The sequence below is a fragment of the Cavia porcellus genome, unplaced genomic scaffold (assembly GCF_034190915.1).
Source record: "Cavia porcellus strain 051 isolate PalLab524CR breed Dunkin Hartley unplaced genomic scaffold, mCavPor4.1 scaffold_1, whole genome shotgun sequence".
Lineage (NCBI taxonomy): Eukaryota > Metazoa > Chordata > Mammalia > Rodentia > Caviidae > Cavia > Cavia porcellus.
The window spans coordinates 220,338,250-220,353,231 of NW_026947484.1; the positions used below are offsets into that span (position 1 = coordinate 220,338,250).

Here is a 14,982-nt window from a genome sequence, read left to right on the forward strand (position 1 = left end):
ACAAATGGGATTTCAACCAGGGAGACTGCAAACAGTTCTGTTCAACTATCCAACAAAAACTAAGTATTATGGCTATCAATCCTATACACTTAGACATGTACGTGTTTATCCATATCTTCATTTATGTTGAGACCTAACACAACTTATTAGATTAAAATCCTTCTGAACAAAGATTAATAATATTGCTGGATTTCACATCATAACATTCCAGAATCAGGATTGGGTACTGCAGTGCCACTTTCTTTCTTTCAAAGTTTTTGTTCATTTCATCATGTGTCATCAGATCAGTGCTCATAAACTGTTTATAGGTTTTACGTAAGCTTGAGTCTTAACATGTATTTCTATCCTTTCTATGTTAGAGGGAGAAACATAACAAAGCAGGACAGAACTGTCTTTCCTATAGACATACACAATTCAAAAGACATAAATCTTCTGTATAAGGAGTTCTATCCTGGTCACTGTGCTGTTTCTTGTTATCATCAACAGAATTGGCTATATCATCAGATAAAGTATAATTGAACACATCAATACATAACAGAATTAACAGAAATACAACTTTATAGATAGTGTAGAGCTATAAAACAGGTAGTGATCAAATCAGAATGGTATCATGGTGAATCATTGTCATTTTCAGTATAGTTGTCTGTACTCAACTTGTTACTATCAACCTTACAGGTTTTGAATAAAATCTGTCAATAATAAGAAGCAATCAAACAAGTCAGATTTAACTAAGATCAGTCATGATACAACAGTATGAGTCATACATGGATCCTGATTGAGTTAATAGGGAATTAAAGATGTCCCCTATGCTATGGACAGCAGTCTGTGCCCCGCATATTCAGTGCTTGTATAAAACTAGGACAGAAAGCGTTCCAACCAAGCAGAATGGCGCAAGTAATAGGGGTTTTAATTCTTGATACACTATTAGCTATATATTCTGCTGGGTTTTTTTTTGAGGACTATTCCTCCCCTTTACTCCCCCAGAATGAACGGTGTATTTTTGGGTCTCCCAATACTCACGGTTTTGTATTGGGGGCAACCTGCTATTTACCTAAGTGTTTCTGAACTTTCTCATTCCTGGGCTGGATTTCTAGTTATATTTCTTCACTTATTAAAGCCTGTCTGTTCAACCTATCCATATATACTGGTCTAGCTACCCCTATTACTCTCTGGCTCTCTATCACATCGAGTTCCATTTTCTCATGTTTGATTTTGGTCCATATAACCTTCTTCAGGCTTATTATATTTCGTATAAAGAGCTTCTTGGTGGACCCAATCTCTTGATCCACTCTGCCTGCAATTCTCTCTTTTTTCCCTTAAGTTAGTGTATCTAGGCTGTCTATATTAGAAATTATTTCCAACCTTCTCTGCCTCATTTCCATTGAGCTCTTTTTCTGTCATTAGTTGTCAGTTTGTCTTCTTCATTTTGCTTTCTGCTCCATTCATTGTGGCCTCTCTGCCACGGTTTCTGGAATCTTGGTATTTTTCTCTTTTAGAATATCCTGCAGTATTCTCTGAAGAGTTGAATTGGTGGTTGTAAATTCCCCTAGTTCCTCTTTATCCTGGAAGCACCTTGTTTTTCCATCAATTTCTAGGGACAGTTGTGCAGGATATATCAATCTTGGCTGGAGGTTATTGTCTTTCAAAGCTTGAATTATTTCGCCCCTTGCGCTTTGTGATTTGATGGTTTGTGCCGAGAAGTCTGCTGTAATTCTGATGGGTGTTCCCTTGTAAGTGACCTGTTTCTTGTCTCTGATGGCTTTTAATATTCTGTTCTTATATTGGATTTCTGGAATTTTGATTATCATATGCCTGGATGTAGCTATGTTTGGGTTGTAGGTGACTGGGGTCCTGTATGCCTCATATATTTGAGAATCTTTACCTTTTCCTATATTTGGGAAATTCTCCTTGATTATTTTTGTGACTAGCCTTTGCAGTTCATTTGTTTGTGTCCTTGCTTCTTGCTTTACATTCTTAAGTTATAGATCCTCTTATCATCCTCTAGCCTTTGTATTATTGCTGCTTGTTTCCTTGTTATTTTTAAGAAGTTTTTCCTTTCATGCTCCCACATTACAAATCTGTCTTCCAGTTCAGATAATCTGTCCTTAGTTTCTTTCAAGCTGTTATGCCAGCTTTCAATAAAGATTTTAGTTTCCTGGTAATCTCTTTGAACTTGCTTCATGTATTCTATGTTTTCTCTATTTTCTCCATCAAACAATTCTCCCCTTTTTTTCTATTCTTCCATTTCACCATCTGTTTTTTCTTGGGAGGTGCTTAGCATTTCTTTAACTATTCTACTTGTATCTTGCTTTATTTGGTTAAATACTTCACTTTTGAGCTCATCTATGAGGCTCCAGAGATATCGCTTTATGTCTATTGGTGCCGTGTCTGATATTGCATGTTTTTTGTCCTCATTCTCCTTTGCATTTACCTTTTGTGGATCAGTGTTCTCAGGATTGGGGACCGAGAACCCTTTCTTGTTGTTCCTTCTCCCTATACTTTTTGTTCCTTCCATACAAACGTATATAGGAGGCCCAGTTTCTTTTTTTTGTTGGTTACAGTTTGTTTGAACCGCGCCGCCTAGGTGTTCCTGCCCACTGCAGTGTACTAGGAAGACACAGACCTGGGCTGTCTATGCTGGGCCCACCCCTCCAGGTCAGTCATCCTGCTTAAGGCTTCACTGCATTAGGATGCACTGCCAGGCACGGGGACCTGGCTTGGGCTAGCTTACTGGGTCTTATTCCGTGGCATCACCCTGGTCAGGCGCTCCCCACCAATCCCACTTAAGAGGGGAATATGTGACTGAAGTCACTGCAGCATCCTGTTCCGGCTAGTCTGCCCGGTCCCAGAATGTCCTCTGTTGGGGCCTCCTTATCTATGGAAGGGTCCTTGTTCCTCTTACTCACTGCAGGTCAATGCAGGGCTCCCTGCCATCTCTGCTCTCAATATGGTTCACTGATTCCTGCTCTCAGATCTTTCGTGTCTCTTTCCCTGCTGTGCAGATTCAGATGTAGCAGTGGTGGCAGGAAATTGAAGCCACGGTTTCCAGAGGCGTGGGTTTCAGCTTTGGCACTGAGACTTTAGCTGTTCCAGTCGTAGCACTGGGATTGTATTTCCAGTTGGTTTCTCTCAGCTTAGTTCATTCCTGGCTCAGCAGGGAGTATCTCCCCCTGCTTAGGACTTTCCACACAGCACCATTCTTGGAATCTAAGCTGGCTATCTCAGAGAGCCTCCATAGCTGCTGTTATCTATCTAACATGATACCATGTTGTCCACATCCCATTGCTTCCTTCTTTAAATATGGCCTTTGTAGTGGGACTCCGTTGTAGCTTGTGCTTTGCAAACATACTTAAGAGTTAGAAATTTGAGTTTCCAGAGAAGGTAGGGGTGAGGATTAGTAAAGGTGGCTAGTCTGGCCTAACCCGTCTTCTGGTCAGTCTCCAGACAGCAGCCACCTGCTGTGAAACAGGTCACCTTGAGGATGCCTTGTGGACATATAAAAACCAAGTAGGGATTGAAAGGGATGCCTATTCTTCCCATTGACTTGGGGAAACTCAATGTTGAATTCTCTTACTTCTTTGGACTGTTTTCTTAGGCACTAAAATTTGTTTGATCCTTATGTATTAAGAAAAAACAGTTTAACATTCTTCTGCAGGCAAGCCTGGTGTTCCCACCCATAGAGAAGAAGTAGAATGCAGAAAGAAGTATCAATTATGATACTATTTTATAACAAGAGTTGTACTTTAACAGGGAAAATTGTCATGATTACCTTATATTTAGACTTCTTTGTATTCCTTTTTTGAATAAGTAGTGCCCCATTACTTAACCTGTTTTAAACTTTTCAAAGTCACAGTCCTGCAGTATGTAGATGACACATTCACTAATGATTTTCTCTCCAATAGAGAAACAGATGTCTTGACAAAAGATGGCACTTCACTGGCTAAATTCTAACAGAGTTTTCAACAGCTAATAGAAACAGACAATAAGGGATACCCATAGCCTCAGTTCCCAGGGGACAGCCTCTGTTTTTGTTATGATTCCTTTCTAGAATTTCTTGCCAAGTCAACCACCATTCTCAGAGATAGCTAACTGAAGTCCTGAAAAAAAGAATGCCTTTTTTAGCTAAATATGGTCCAAAGTCACAGGATCACAACAAGGGGCTCCAGGCACACAGTAAGGGCAGATAACCTAGCTCTCGTTACTTCCTCAAACCTCCAGTCATCACTGCTGGCACTGGGCAGGGTTACATCTAGAGGATGCCTTTTATTGGGCACAGAATAAGAGGGACAGACAGGGTCACTATTTCCATCTTGCTTCTTTTCAAAATGGAAAAAATAAACTACCATTTATACACATCTGCAGAGTGACAGATTGGAGCCTTGGGCAGTTTCTTCTCTCACTGTTTGGAATACATACTTAACTTCAAAGAGTGCCACTTGGTCTCTTCCTATACCCAAATCTGGCCTGCTCATCCACTCTGGAAATAGATAACATTACGTTCAATAATTTGCCCCTTTAGAGGTAACAGTTACATGTGGCTATCAAAACAATAGTTTTGGCTACCAGCTGCAGCTCTAAAACAACTGTGGTTATCAACGTAACAATGGCAAGCTGGGTATTCCAATCAGATAAACCATCAGCCTAGATCCCCTCTTACCTGCTTTCATAGGTATAAAAGTTTTTATTCTTTCTAATTTTTATTATAAGAGATCTGTTAATTGGCCTATAAAATATTTTGACTAGTCAACTAATAGGTATAAACCTAAAAACTATAAAATTGTTATTGTAACTTAGCCAAATATATCTGAGTATATTCTGGTCTATTAAAAATAGTCTTATGTGTGTCTGTCTGCCTGTTCAGTTTGTCTCCAGGTGCTACATCTACAGCTATTTTGCTTGAGCTCAACAATATTTTCTTCTTTTTGCTTTTTTTCATTTAAAAGTATTTATGTCTACAATTTAAACTGGCATATAGGTAAGTGTCTTAGAGTTAAGGAAATGCTTCCACCCAGGTTGCTAGCTGATAACAACATCAAGACTGGTTTTACAAATAATGCATAGTGTTGTCTGTGTACAATAACTTGGGAGTCTTTCATTGGTGAAGAATACAGTGTTGTCATGATCTAGTTCTCACAGATTATCTGAAAAATTTGTTAAGATAATAAAATGAGTACCCCTTAGGCTTGGGAAACTGCTGGATGAGACTCCCCTTGGTGAATAAAAGAATCGCTGTTTGAAAACATTTATTCCAGTCTTTATTCATGAAGAGATCCAAATAATTTCTATATCCTTAAGGAAAAACACTCCAATAAATACTGCTAAAGATATCATTATACTAGGTTTACACCCATTATCATCAAAAGGTTACATTTTCTGTGGATAAAACAAAAAGGTTTTCTTATTAAAACACACTCAATACAAAATTAAGTTGAGAGATGAAGTTTCCATATAGCTGTGTCATTTGATATTGCTAATTTCACAGTGCACTAAATTTATTCATGCCATCTGGGTAGACAAGTTTTCTAAGATACAAAAATAGGATTGTCTGTAGTGATAACCTAAATATCTGCCTTTCTCTGGTGCTCCAGCTATTCGTGACAAGAGGTACATGTCAAGCAAGCATGGGACCACAAATCAAAAGTCAGGTTTTTAAAAAAAGCTTACATGATGTGTATGTTATATATGAGTATGGATATAGTAGTTATATATACAACGCTCAGGCACTGAGCAGCCCAGACAATGTCATACATTTCTTCAATGACATCTTATTAAAGAGTAACAAATTATGTGAGAGCTTCTTGTGTACTAGATGAGACAACTAAAAAGGCTATTCTATACCAAGACATTTAAATGTGTTTCAAAAATAATTATCATGATTGTCATGCTGAAATACTACGTGTGGCTCTTGATCTTTCCTCTGTAAAACATTATAATTGTTGTCACTTAACATTCTGTAGGTATTCAACTTCTATAATAACCATGATTGGTAAGAAATAACAGTCCTCTGGCTATACTTTCAAAATGCTTGACATGTATATATATATATCAAAGGGCTTGATATTGAGATAACATTACAATAGTTATGCTGACTGCTCCCAATGCAATACTGAGGTAACTTCTGAATGTTCCACAACTGAAGTTTATAGACAAAAACTAGAAAGGTAACTTGGCTAAGAAAACAGACAATATTTTGTCCCTTTCCCTCCAAGGTCAATGAAGACCCAGGGCATGAGGGTTTCTTTTCTACAGGGTCCTACAACTTTGCTGAGTCATCCAATCTCCAGAACAGGGAGATTCCTGGACCCCAGGGGACAGGAATCAATGACTATACAGTGTGCCAAAACAGAGGGTCACCAAACAGGGAAAAGTCTTCCATATTTTCACAGAAAACAACATGGTCAAGCAAGACCATGACACATCCTGGCACTGACACTCATAAAAGAGCTAAGAAGCTCTGTCCATGGTTCTAAAATTAATGCCTAAGGAGACTTAACTAACCTTGCTATCAAGAAGTTACTTTTAACACAGGTGTTTATTTAACTTATTCTTAAATATCCAGTAGGAAAGTATAACCAAAAGATGTATGAGAACAATATCATAATAATAAAGGCTGGATATCAAAGGGGCTCCAACTGCCCACCCCTTCTGGCAGTTTCATTATACTGGTAGCTGATCACTATTACAGTTCATTGAGGCTACAAACTACAGTGGAAGCGACAAAAACTCAGCAAGAGTCTTTAAATTCTTGGCTAAAATCTTCCTTCAAAACTAACAAACTCTCCACCATGTTCTTACAGCTAAAACTAGAGGCTAGTGATGCACATGAAATATCAGATCCCTCTGTAGAGGGATCTAAGAGCCAGCTGGTTACAATCACCATTCCAGTCCTTTAAGAGCAGTGTCTGGCCTTTCCCTGCCTTTCCATTCTAGTGTCCATGTCTTTATTATGCATGCTTTAATTTCTTGGGAAATTTGCTTGTTCCTCCTAGAGAATGCCAGTCTCAAGTGATCATATAAATGAAATCAATGTCAAAAGTACCAGACTCCTTTTATTGAAATTCACTAATTATCCTTGTGAAGGGAATTCATAACTGCTATTCTACAAGATAATATCTATCTAAAGCCCAGTAGATTAGCTCTCTGGAGATGGTCCCTGTCTGTGGACTCTCCTACATCAACCTTTCTACATCAACCAACCTACATCAAACCAGCTAGATTAAAACATTTCTCCCCTAACTGCAGTTGGGGTTACCTCTTCAGAGGGGAAAATATTATAGACAGCTAAATATTGTAGGGAGTCAAGTAGGGTTAGGCCCTTGAAGAAGTCAGTGTAGAAGATGGAATACATCACAACTGTGGATGGAGGCTCAAGTAAAAAAGATTAAAATCACAATGTCCAGATTTACATATTTCCTTAGGGGATAAATAGAAACTTGAGATTATTGGGACCACCCCCATTGAGATTTCCTGTATACATAAACCATTATCCCATCTCATCAGGTGGCTCATCCTCTCTCACCCAATAAGACTAAGGCTATTGAGACTAAAGACTAGATTTTTGCCCAAGGTTAATGATGTCCTCCATATGCCCTTGCCTCTACTAGATCCATATTAGACAAGCAGCTCTGTATATAATCTTATTGGTTTATTATAATTTTGACTCATGTTGTATCCACTTTGTGATTTTGCTCTATAAAACTTTCTCACAGAAGTGGGCTCATTGACAACCCATTAAAAGACTTCCTGCTCTCAGGAGCTATTCTTATTCCCCAATAAATTTCCCTACTCTTAAAAAAACAATACTAATCATTCCTTTTCATGTCTTGTTAGTATCAGAATATGTGACTGGAAATACATAATGAGAAGACCTACATAATATCAATAATGCAACAGTCAGACAGGGAACAAAAGAAACTTACCCTCCTTCACTTTCTGCTTCTTCTGAACTGTTACTTGTTGCTGAACTCTGAACTGCAGTCACTCTTCTTTTTCTGGCTCTGTGCTGAGGACTTATCCTATGAACTGTTATCTTCCCATCAAGTTCATCTTGTATATATTCCTCTAGCTTTGGAATAGTTTCTTTAAGAAATCTGATTTCTTCTTTGAGTTCTTCCATATTTTTCAGTAATTCATTTAACTTCTCCAATATCTGCAGTTGCCTTTTCTGAAAGACTGCCGATGTTCCTTGGCCATTATGTGTTTTATCTTGCAAAGTTGTTGAATCAAATGTACTATTCAGAGAAAAAAACTTTGGCAAACTCATTGCTGTCCTTGATTTACGAACCTTTTGATACCACAAAACCAGCAAGCTGATGCCAGCAGTTCCCACCATGATGGCAAATATCAGTTCTTTATTTGTGGAATGAGGCATTGCTTGACTTCGGTTCCTAAAATTAAAAGCATGAAATGTAAATGAATTTTATTTTTGTCTTGGTCCAAGACAAAAAAACTAGTGTGTTTTTCAATCAATAAAAGCCAAGACTATGTCATTAAAAATTTGACAAATAATATATTAAAATATAGCATCAGTAAATACTCATATAATTTATATGATCTAATAGAAATATTTACTTGAAGGATACTACTAAAATCTACTGTGAAGTATCACCTTTAATTCAGGATTAGTATTCTGCATGGTCAATCTGAAATTTACCCTTTATTTATATTTTAAAGAGCTTATTAAATAGAACAGAAAACATCATTATAAATTTCTGAGAAAATTATTTAGGAATTCAAGTTATTCATATATAATATCTCGAATTTCTTGATCTTCTTTAGTCTTTTAAGAAGGAGCTCTTCTTTAGAAGCTAGCTCACCTTAGAACTTAGAGTGACTACCAATATTTTAAAGCCAAGGGCTTAGAGATATCCAATATACTACAGAGCTTTGATAAGTTTATAATTCAGCCAATCTCTGTCTTATACAACATGGAAAGCAGAATGATAACATATATTGAGATGTCATCCCTTTCTTCTTCTGACTCAGAATTCTGCTGATCCTTACATTTCTACTTACATTTGAGGTCTCAATGTTTGTTTTTCTAATTTTCACTTTTTAAGAAATAATTAAAAGTCATTTCTTTGACTCCTTTCTGTTTCGGACCTGTGAACTTTTTACATTCAATGCTCAAGATACAAACCTACCTGATTCGGAATTAACTCTGCTATTTTGACTAAATGCATCAATAATCTTTCTTGAATAAATCTTATCTTCATTAGTTCTACTGCCTATTTTCTGCTCTTAAAGTCAGAAGATGATTAAAGAAAAGCCATGTATGCCCTTTCCTTCTGAGACTTTAAAACAGCAGAACATAAATTAGTACTGTGACAAATTGTTATAGTTAGAATAAAATATATTTCAGCTTATATGAACTTTGAAGTTCCAAAATTGTTTTCCTTTCAATTTCCTTTGTTTTTATAAACAGATTCATACCTGCAATAAACTTCACTAGTCACTTGGGAGAAATATTACAAATATAAGTCATTCCTTGTAAGAAATTAAATTTGTAATTTTTAAAATTTCATTTTCCCTGAAATTTTTGCAAGCAGTAGATTATTAGAGCTGTGCCACTTCTCAACCTGAGAAAAGAGAAAGAAATCAGTCCTGCAGTGTCTCTTGTTTTTCAACCTAGTTTCTGAACCATGGTACAAAGAGAGGAAAATCAAACAGCCTGATCTGAACCAACACAGGTCAGAGTTCAAAGAAACTGAAGCACTTAAAATTTGTGTGACACAGTACAGAAGATGTGAGAGGTACTGTACACAGAAAAAATACACAATTGAAACCCCTCAGGGAAGGCAAAGAACAACCTCCAGAGAAAAACCAATCACCAGCAAATTATAAACTAAACATTCCTAAAGATCACACAGAACTGGGAAGCAGTCAGGTTCTCAGGAACATTTATAGGATACCTGAGGTTTTTAGAAGGGAACTCAGAAGGATAATATTTTGGTAGTGAGGCTATAGTAACCTTAGAGTTAAGGCTCCTAAAGCTTTCCCTAAAACAGATTTTTAAAATCCTTAAATAAATAAAGTAATTTAAAAGTAACTTAACTGCCATGAAGATGGAACTTTAATATTATTTAAAGTATAGGCTGGGCATGATGGTGCACATCTGTATTATCAGCACTTGGGGAACAGAGGAAAGAGGATCTGTATGAGCTTGAGGTCAATCTGGGCTACATAATGAATTCAAGGCCAACCTGAACTACATAATGAGATCATGCCTCTTAAAAAACCAAGAAATTAAAAGTAAAGATAGAAATAGGAAAATATTCATAACTTGATAGCATAAAACCTATACATCTAGTATCTAATAAAAATATTTCACATGCAAGTAAGTAGAAAAATGATAGAAACAGTCCAATGCCAAACAGTTGAAGAACAAGAAGTATGGGGAGGGGTGACAAAAAATTCCCAAGTTAGACAAATCATAAATTCAACACAAGCCAAGAAGAATAAGAAAGCCAGACCAAGTTTGTTAGATAAAAATCACTGATGAAGAGGATACCTTAGAAGAAGCCAAGAAAATAGACACTACATGCAGAGGGAGGCTGGGCATGGCGGCACACACCTGTAACCCCAGCACTCAAGAGGCTGAGGCAGGAGACAGTCATGAGTTTAAAGCCAGCATGGGCTACACAGTGAATTCAAGGCCAGCCTGACCTTGTCTCAACAACAACAACAAAAATGCAGAGAGAAGAAAAGATTACAGCAGATGTATTACTCATGCACAAAACTTCTTTAAAATGCTGAAAGACACTGCCAACTTTTATATATATAATGACATAGCTTTCAAAATCAAAGATAAAGTTAAGATTTTTTTTGGATAAAGAAAAGCTGAGAGAATTCATTACCAAAAGATGTATATTATATATAATAAATGCTAATGGAACAGAAACTTGAGACATACAGAAAGGAAAAAGATAACTGCAAGTATTTGAGCAAATAGAAAAGTAATTTTTTGTTTTAAAATTTCTGTACAATTGTTTATTAAAGCTAAAATAATAATGCCATAAAAAGCAAGACAACAATAAGTCAAGTATGGGAAGGGAACAAATGAAAGTACATATCTACTTGTAAATGTCTTAGATTATAGTAGAGTGTCATAATATCAAGTAAAATATGCATAATCATACACCCTAGAGCACCCACTAAATAAGCCTCGTAAGTGCACAGATCAGCCAGTTAGTAGAGATAAGAGTCACTTAGACCAAAAGAAGGCAAGACAAGGAGGAAAAAACAAAATAGGCAACTAGAAAAGAAATAAAAAGAGAAATGGTATCATAACCTTATGGAAAACTGATTCCAAATGATCAAGAAATAACAATATTTTTGTTTGCCAATAAAAAGATCATTAAAACAAAAATTGATGAAATAGAAAACTAGAGAATTATGTATCAATAAATTTAAGAACGCCAGGAGAACGGGCTCTTGTGCATATGTACAAGGGTTGACCTTTGAAGGAAACACATTCATAGTGATGAAAGAAAAGGCAGATTATGTGAACAGGGATTCCGGTAAGAGGGCAGATGTTGTGGTGGAAGTTTTTTGAATTCAGATTGCTTCATGCCCTAAGGGAAACAGGAAGAAAATAAACAGCTGAGAGAAACAGGACAGATACATTGGAAAGATGTAAATTATGAGTCAAGTTGCATACATGCAAGATAGCTTCCTGTAGCTTTTATTCTAGAATTCCACATATTCTAGCAAACTGCTATTGTCTCCTACACACTAAAGAGCTAGTTAAATGTGTTGTTTCAAAAGCCCTATGCAAGTGGGTCTGAAAGAATATGCAGCAAAATCCATTTCTGAGAAGTCTGCTTTTAAACGAACATCACTCATCAGCTTTCGATTATATCATATTATATTATATGCAAGGACCAGAGGAATTACCCTGTTTGAATGCCCCACTTTTTTATAGGCTGAAATGTTAATGAGAAGGAACTGCAAAATAATCTTCCAGGAAAATCTGCTATCTTCAAGAGCTTTTAGAATCCCTTTGCCTAAGCCAAGGACTCCCGAGAATAGCTTGGCACTTAATCTTGCTTGTCTGATAGCAGAGTGTTTTGCCTGGGATTTTTTTTTTTTCCTTGAACTTCAGGGAATACAACCCAATGTCTCATGCATGCTATTTCACTAGGCTATTCCCCCAGCCCCAAGGATTGTTTTTACCTCACTAAAAAAGTCTTTACCTAATTTGTATAAATGGGAACTGCAAATCTATCCGTCCACTCTCATTTATCCCATCCAGGAGATACACCAGCAGTACATTCTGGTAAATTTGGTTTTTTTGTTTTTTTGGTTTTTGTCTTTTTCATTTTTATCAGTACCGGGGATCGAACTCACGACTGCCTGCTTGCAAGGCAGGTGCTTATGCTGCTGAGCTATATCTCCAGCCCCCTATTCTGATAAATTTGTAATTATAACTGTTTAATTTTATTCTCCCAAAACATACACTGTACCACAAACAAAGCAACAGACACAGGAAAAGTCATTATAGGCCTATAGACTTACCTTTGTATCACAGCTAATAATTATGCATCAAGCTTGATGATCTTGAAGCATTATTTTGTTTCAGTTAATAAGATGTCTAGGGCTAGGGATGTAGTTAAGTGGTACAGCAAACATTTAGCATGCTTGACAGCCAGGGTTAAATGCCTGCACCACACACATAAACACACAAAAAAGACAAAAATTAACCTATTTATCCATATGCTAATCTAGAGCTCTCTTGCAAGGAATCTTCTTATACTGATTCCTTCCTCTGGCTCATTATCAGGCCTTTGTTCAAGCAGGCTGGTTTGCATTTTTTTTTTCATTTAATAAGTAAACAGTTGTGAAAAGCTATCTACGAATGCATACTTGAGACAGGTTTAAACACGTGAAAAAGTTAAACTTTGCCTAGCTTTACCGTAGGAATTACAATTCTAAATTACCCTTTAGAGCCACATCAAAATCATAACAACTCTATTATTGCTTTGCAGCTAAGCAAACTGCGGCACACAATTGTCAAATGATTTACCGAGGCCACCATCCAGATGATGAGAAAAACATTAACCTGAACACCCTTTTCCTAACTCCTGGAGACATCCTCCAGGCTGCACGTTGAAGATCAGAAAGCATCAGCAAGGACATGTAGGAGAATGCTGACTGCGCAGAGATGAAACATGACTTCAGAACTATGACAATTAACTAGGGAACGATTAACGACCAGAATCAATGAAGCTGATATCTCTTTTAAATAACCACAATTAGAAGCTCATAGCTCAGGATATGCTTGAACATTGTATCAGTGTAAATCAATCATTCTCTGTCAAAAATTTGAAAAATGCTAAGGTTAAAAAATGCGGTACAAAAGTAACAACTCAGGATATATGCTTGTCTTCAGTATAACCTCAAACATTCTATGAAGTTATTTCTATACTTCTTATGCTTTTAATTTAGTATATACTTGTACTATCGTATAAAAATAGTGAAAAATTTTACTAATTTGACTTTACAAGTGTAATATTTTAATAACCAAAACCAAAGTATTATTCGTGTTACAAATTTCAGTTTTAAGGCACTAAAATAACAGTGAAAAATATTGTTTTAGTATAAATTACTAGCATCTAAAATTAATGTGTAATACGTAATCGAAGGTTATTTACAGAGAAGAGAATCATCTAAATAAAAGCAGTTTCCCAAAGGAGTCATCCCGAAACTTTTAATACTTCTCCATAGGGACCATAAAAACCCTGTATTTGCAAAGCGAATTCTAATACTACTGTTAGCAGACTTTAGTTTACCCTTTAAAATTTACTTAAACTGAGAGCGCCCTGGTTTTTGATTTGTCAGTGTTGCACAGTACTGATAAGCTGGTCTTTCTGTATAAAATAGGTGCAAAGTCCAAATCTAAAGGGGAGAAACAGGAACAAAACACTGTTTTCAGGAGGAACGGTCAGATCCGGAAGCTGTGGTGAAGGCTGAGCGTGGGGCTCCCGATTTGTAGGGCTCGCAGGGACCCGCCGGCCGCAGAGGCTCGCGCCCCGCTCGCCCACCCCGAGGGGCGTCCTTCCTGGAAACGCCGCGACCTCTCGGGCCGCCGCTTCCGGGACGCAGGCCCCGCGGACCAGCCCAGAGCCGCAGCCCGGCCGCCCCGCGCCGCAGCGAGCCGGAAGTGCCCTGGCTCCTGCCGGAAGTGCTGCGTCGCCCTCGGCACACTCCGGGCCGCTCGGCCTCGGCCGGCGCGGTCGCCCACTCCCCGCCTAGCTACGCACCTGCGTTCGCCGCGCCGTCCTCTCCGCTTAGGAGGCCCGGGACCGGGTCGAACTCGCGGGTGTCAAGGTCCGGCGCCAGCGCCGCGGCGACCTGACCCAGATAGCGGAGGCCCCGGGGGAGGAGCCCGCGGCCGCTCGGCCGGCGCCGCCGCCTCCTCCCGCTGGGACTGCACGCCGGCTCGGGCGCGAGTGGGATTTACTCAAAAGAAGTAAGTTGCTCCCCGCCGGGCGCCCGGCCTGCACCGGTTTGAGCTCGGACGCCTTCTCCCTTCAGCGCGCGCCTTCCGCACCGCGGCACCTGGGCCTGGGGCCACCGCGCCGTCCTCGCGCGTCCTCTCGCCCATCACTGCGGCCTCCCGGCCCGCCCCGCCTCCCGCTCTCCCGAGGTAGCCTTTCTCGGGACGCCTCTCGCCACGGCCTTGAGCTGGAACTTTGTTCTGCAAGAGAAACACAGACGTCACATTTGCACCAATTACTAATCATATCAGCAGCCCTGTTTTCCTTACTTCACTTTAACTCACGTTCCCTTTTCGTGAGATATTTTGCCGGCTTCTTGGGTACCCTCCAGTCCTACTTACCTGTGGATAAAAATCTCCATCCTCTCAGATGACTAGCATTCAAGATTTCTCCCAGCTTCACTTTCTGTGGTTTGTCTGATAAAAAATAATTGTAGTAAATAAACAATGAAAAACCGTTTACAGGTGCATCTTTTCTCTCTTGC

General features: G+C 38.5%; 1 protein-coding gene across 6 annotated transcripts in view; it reads right to left on the reverse strand.

Annotated features, from left to right (window-relative positions):
- Nucleotides 1-14,971, reverse strand: part of Rmdn2 (regulator of microtubule dynamics 2) — an 80,336-nt gene extending 65,365 nt beyond the window's left edge. For 3 of the 6 annotated variants that reach the window (XM_013155994.3, XM_063229652.1, XM_063229655.1), the window contains exons 1-2: nucleotides 12,517-13,682; nucleotides 7,920-8,387 (exon numbers count right to left, since the gene is read on the reverse strand). In XM_013155994.3, coding sequence (XP_013011448.2) covers nucleotides 7,920-8,371 — 452 coding nt within the window. In that variant the 5' untranslated portion in view covers nucleotides 8,372-8,387; nucleotides 12,517-13,682. Of the gene's footprint in view, nucleotides 1-7,919; nucleotides 8,388-12,516; nucleotides 13,683-13,790 lie in introns of those variants that run through there. The other 3 variants (XM_063229643.1, XM_063229646.1, XM_063229638.1) reach the window with 3 other exon arrangements.
- Nucleotides 14,972-14,982: the final 11 nt, after the last annotated feature.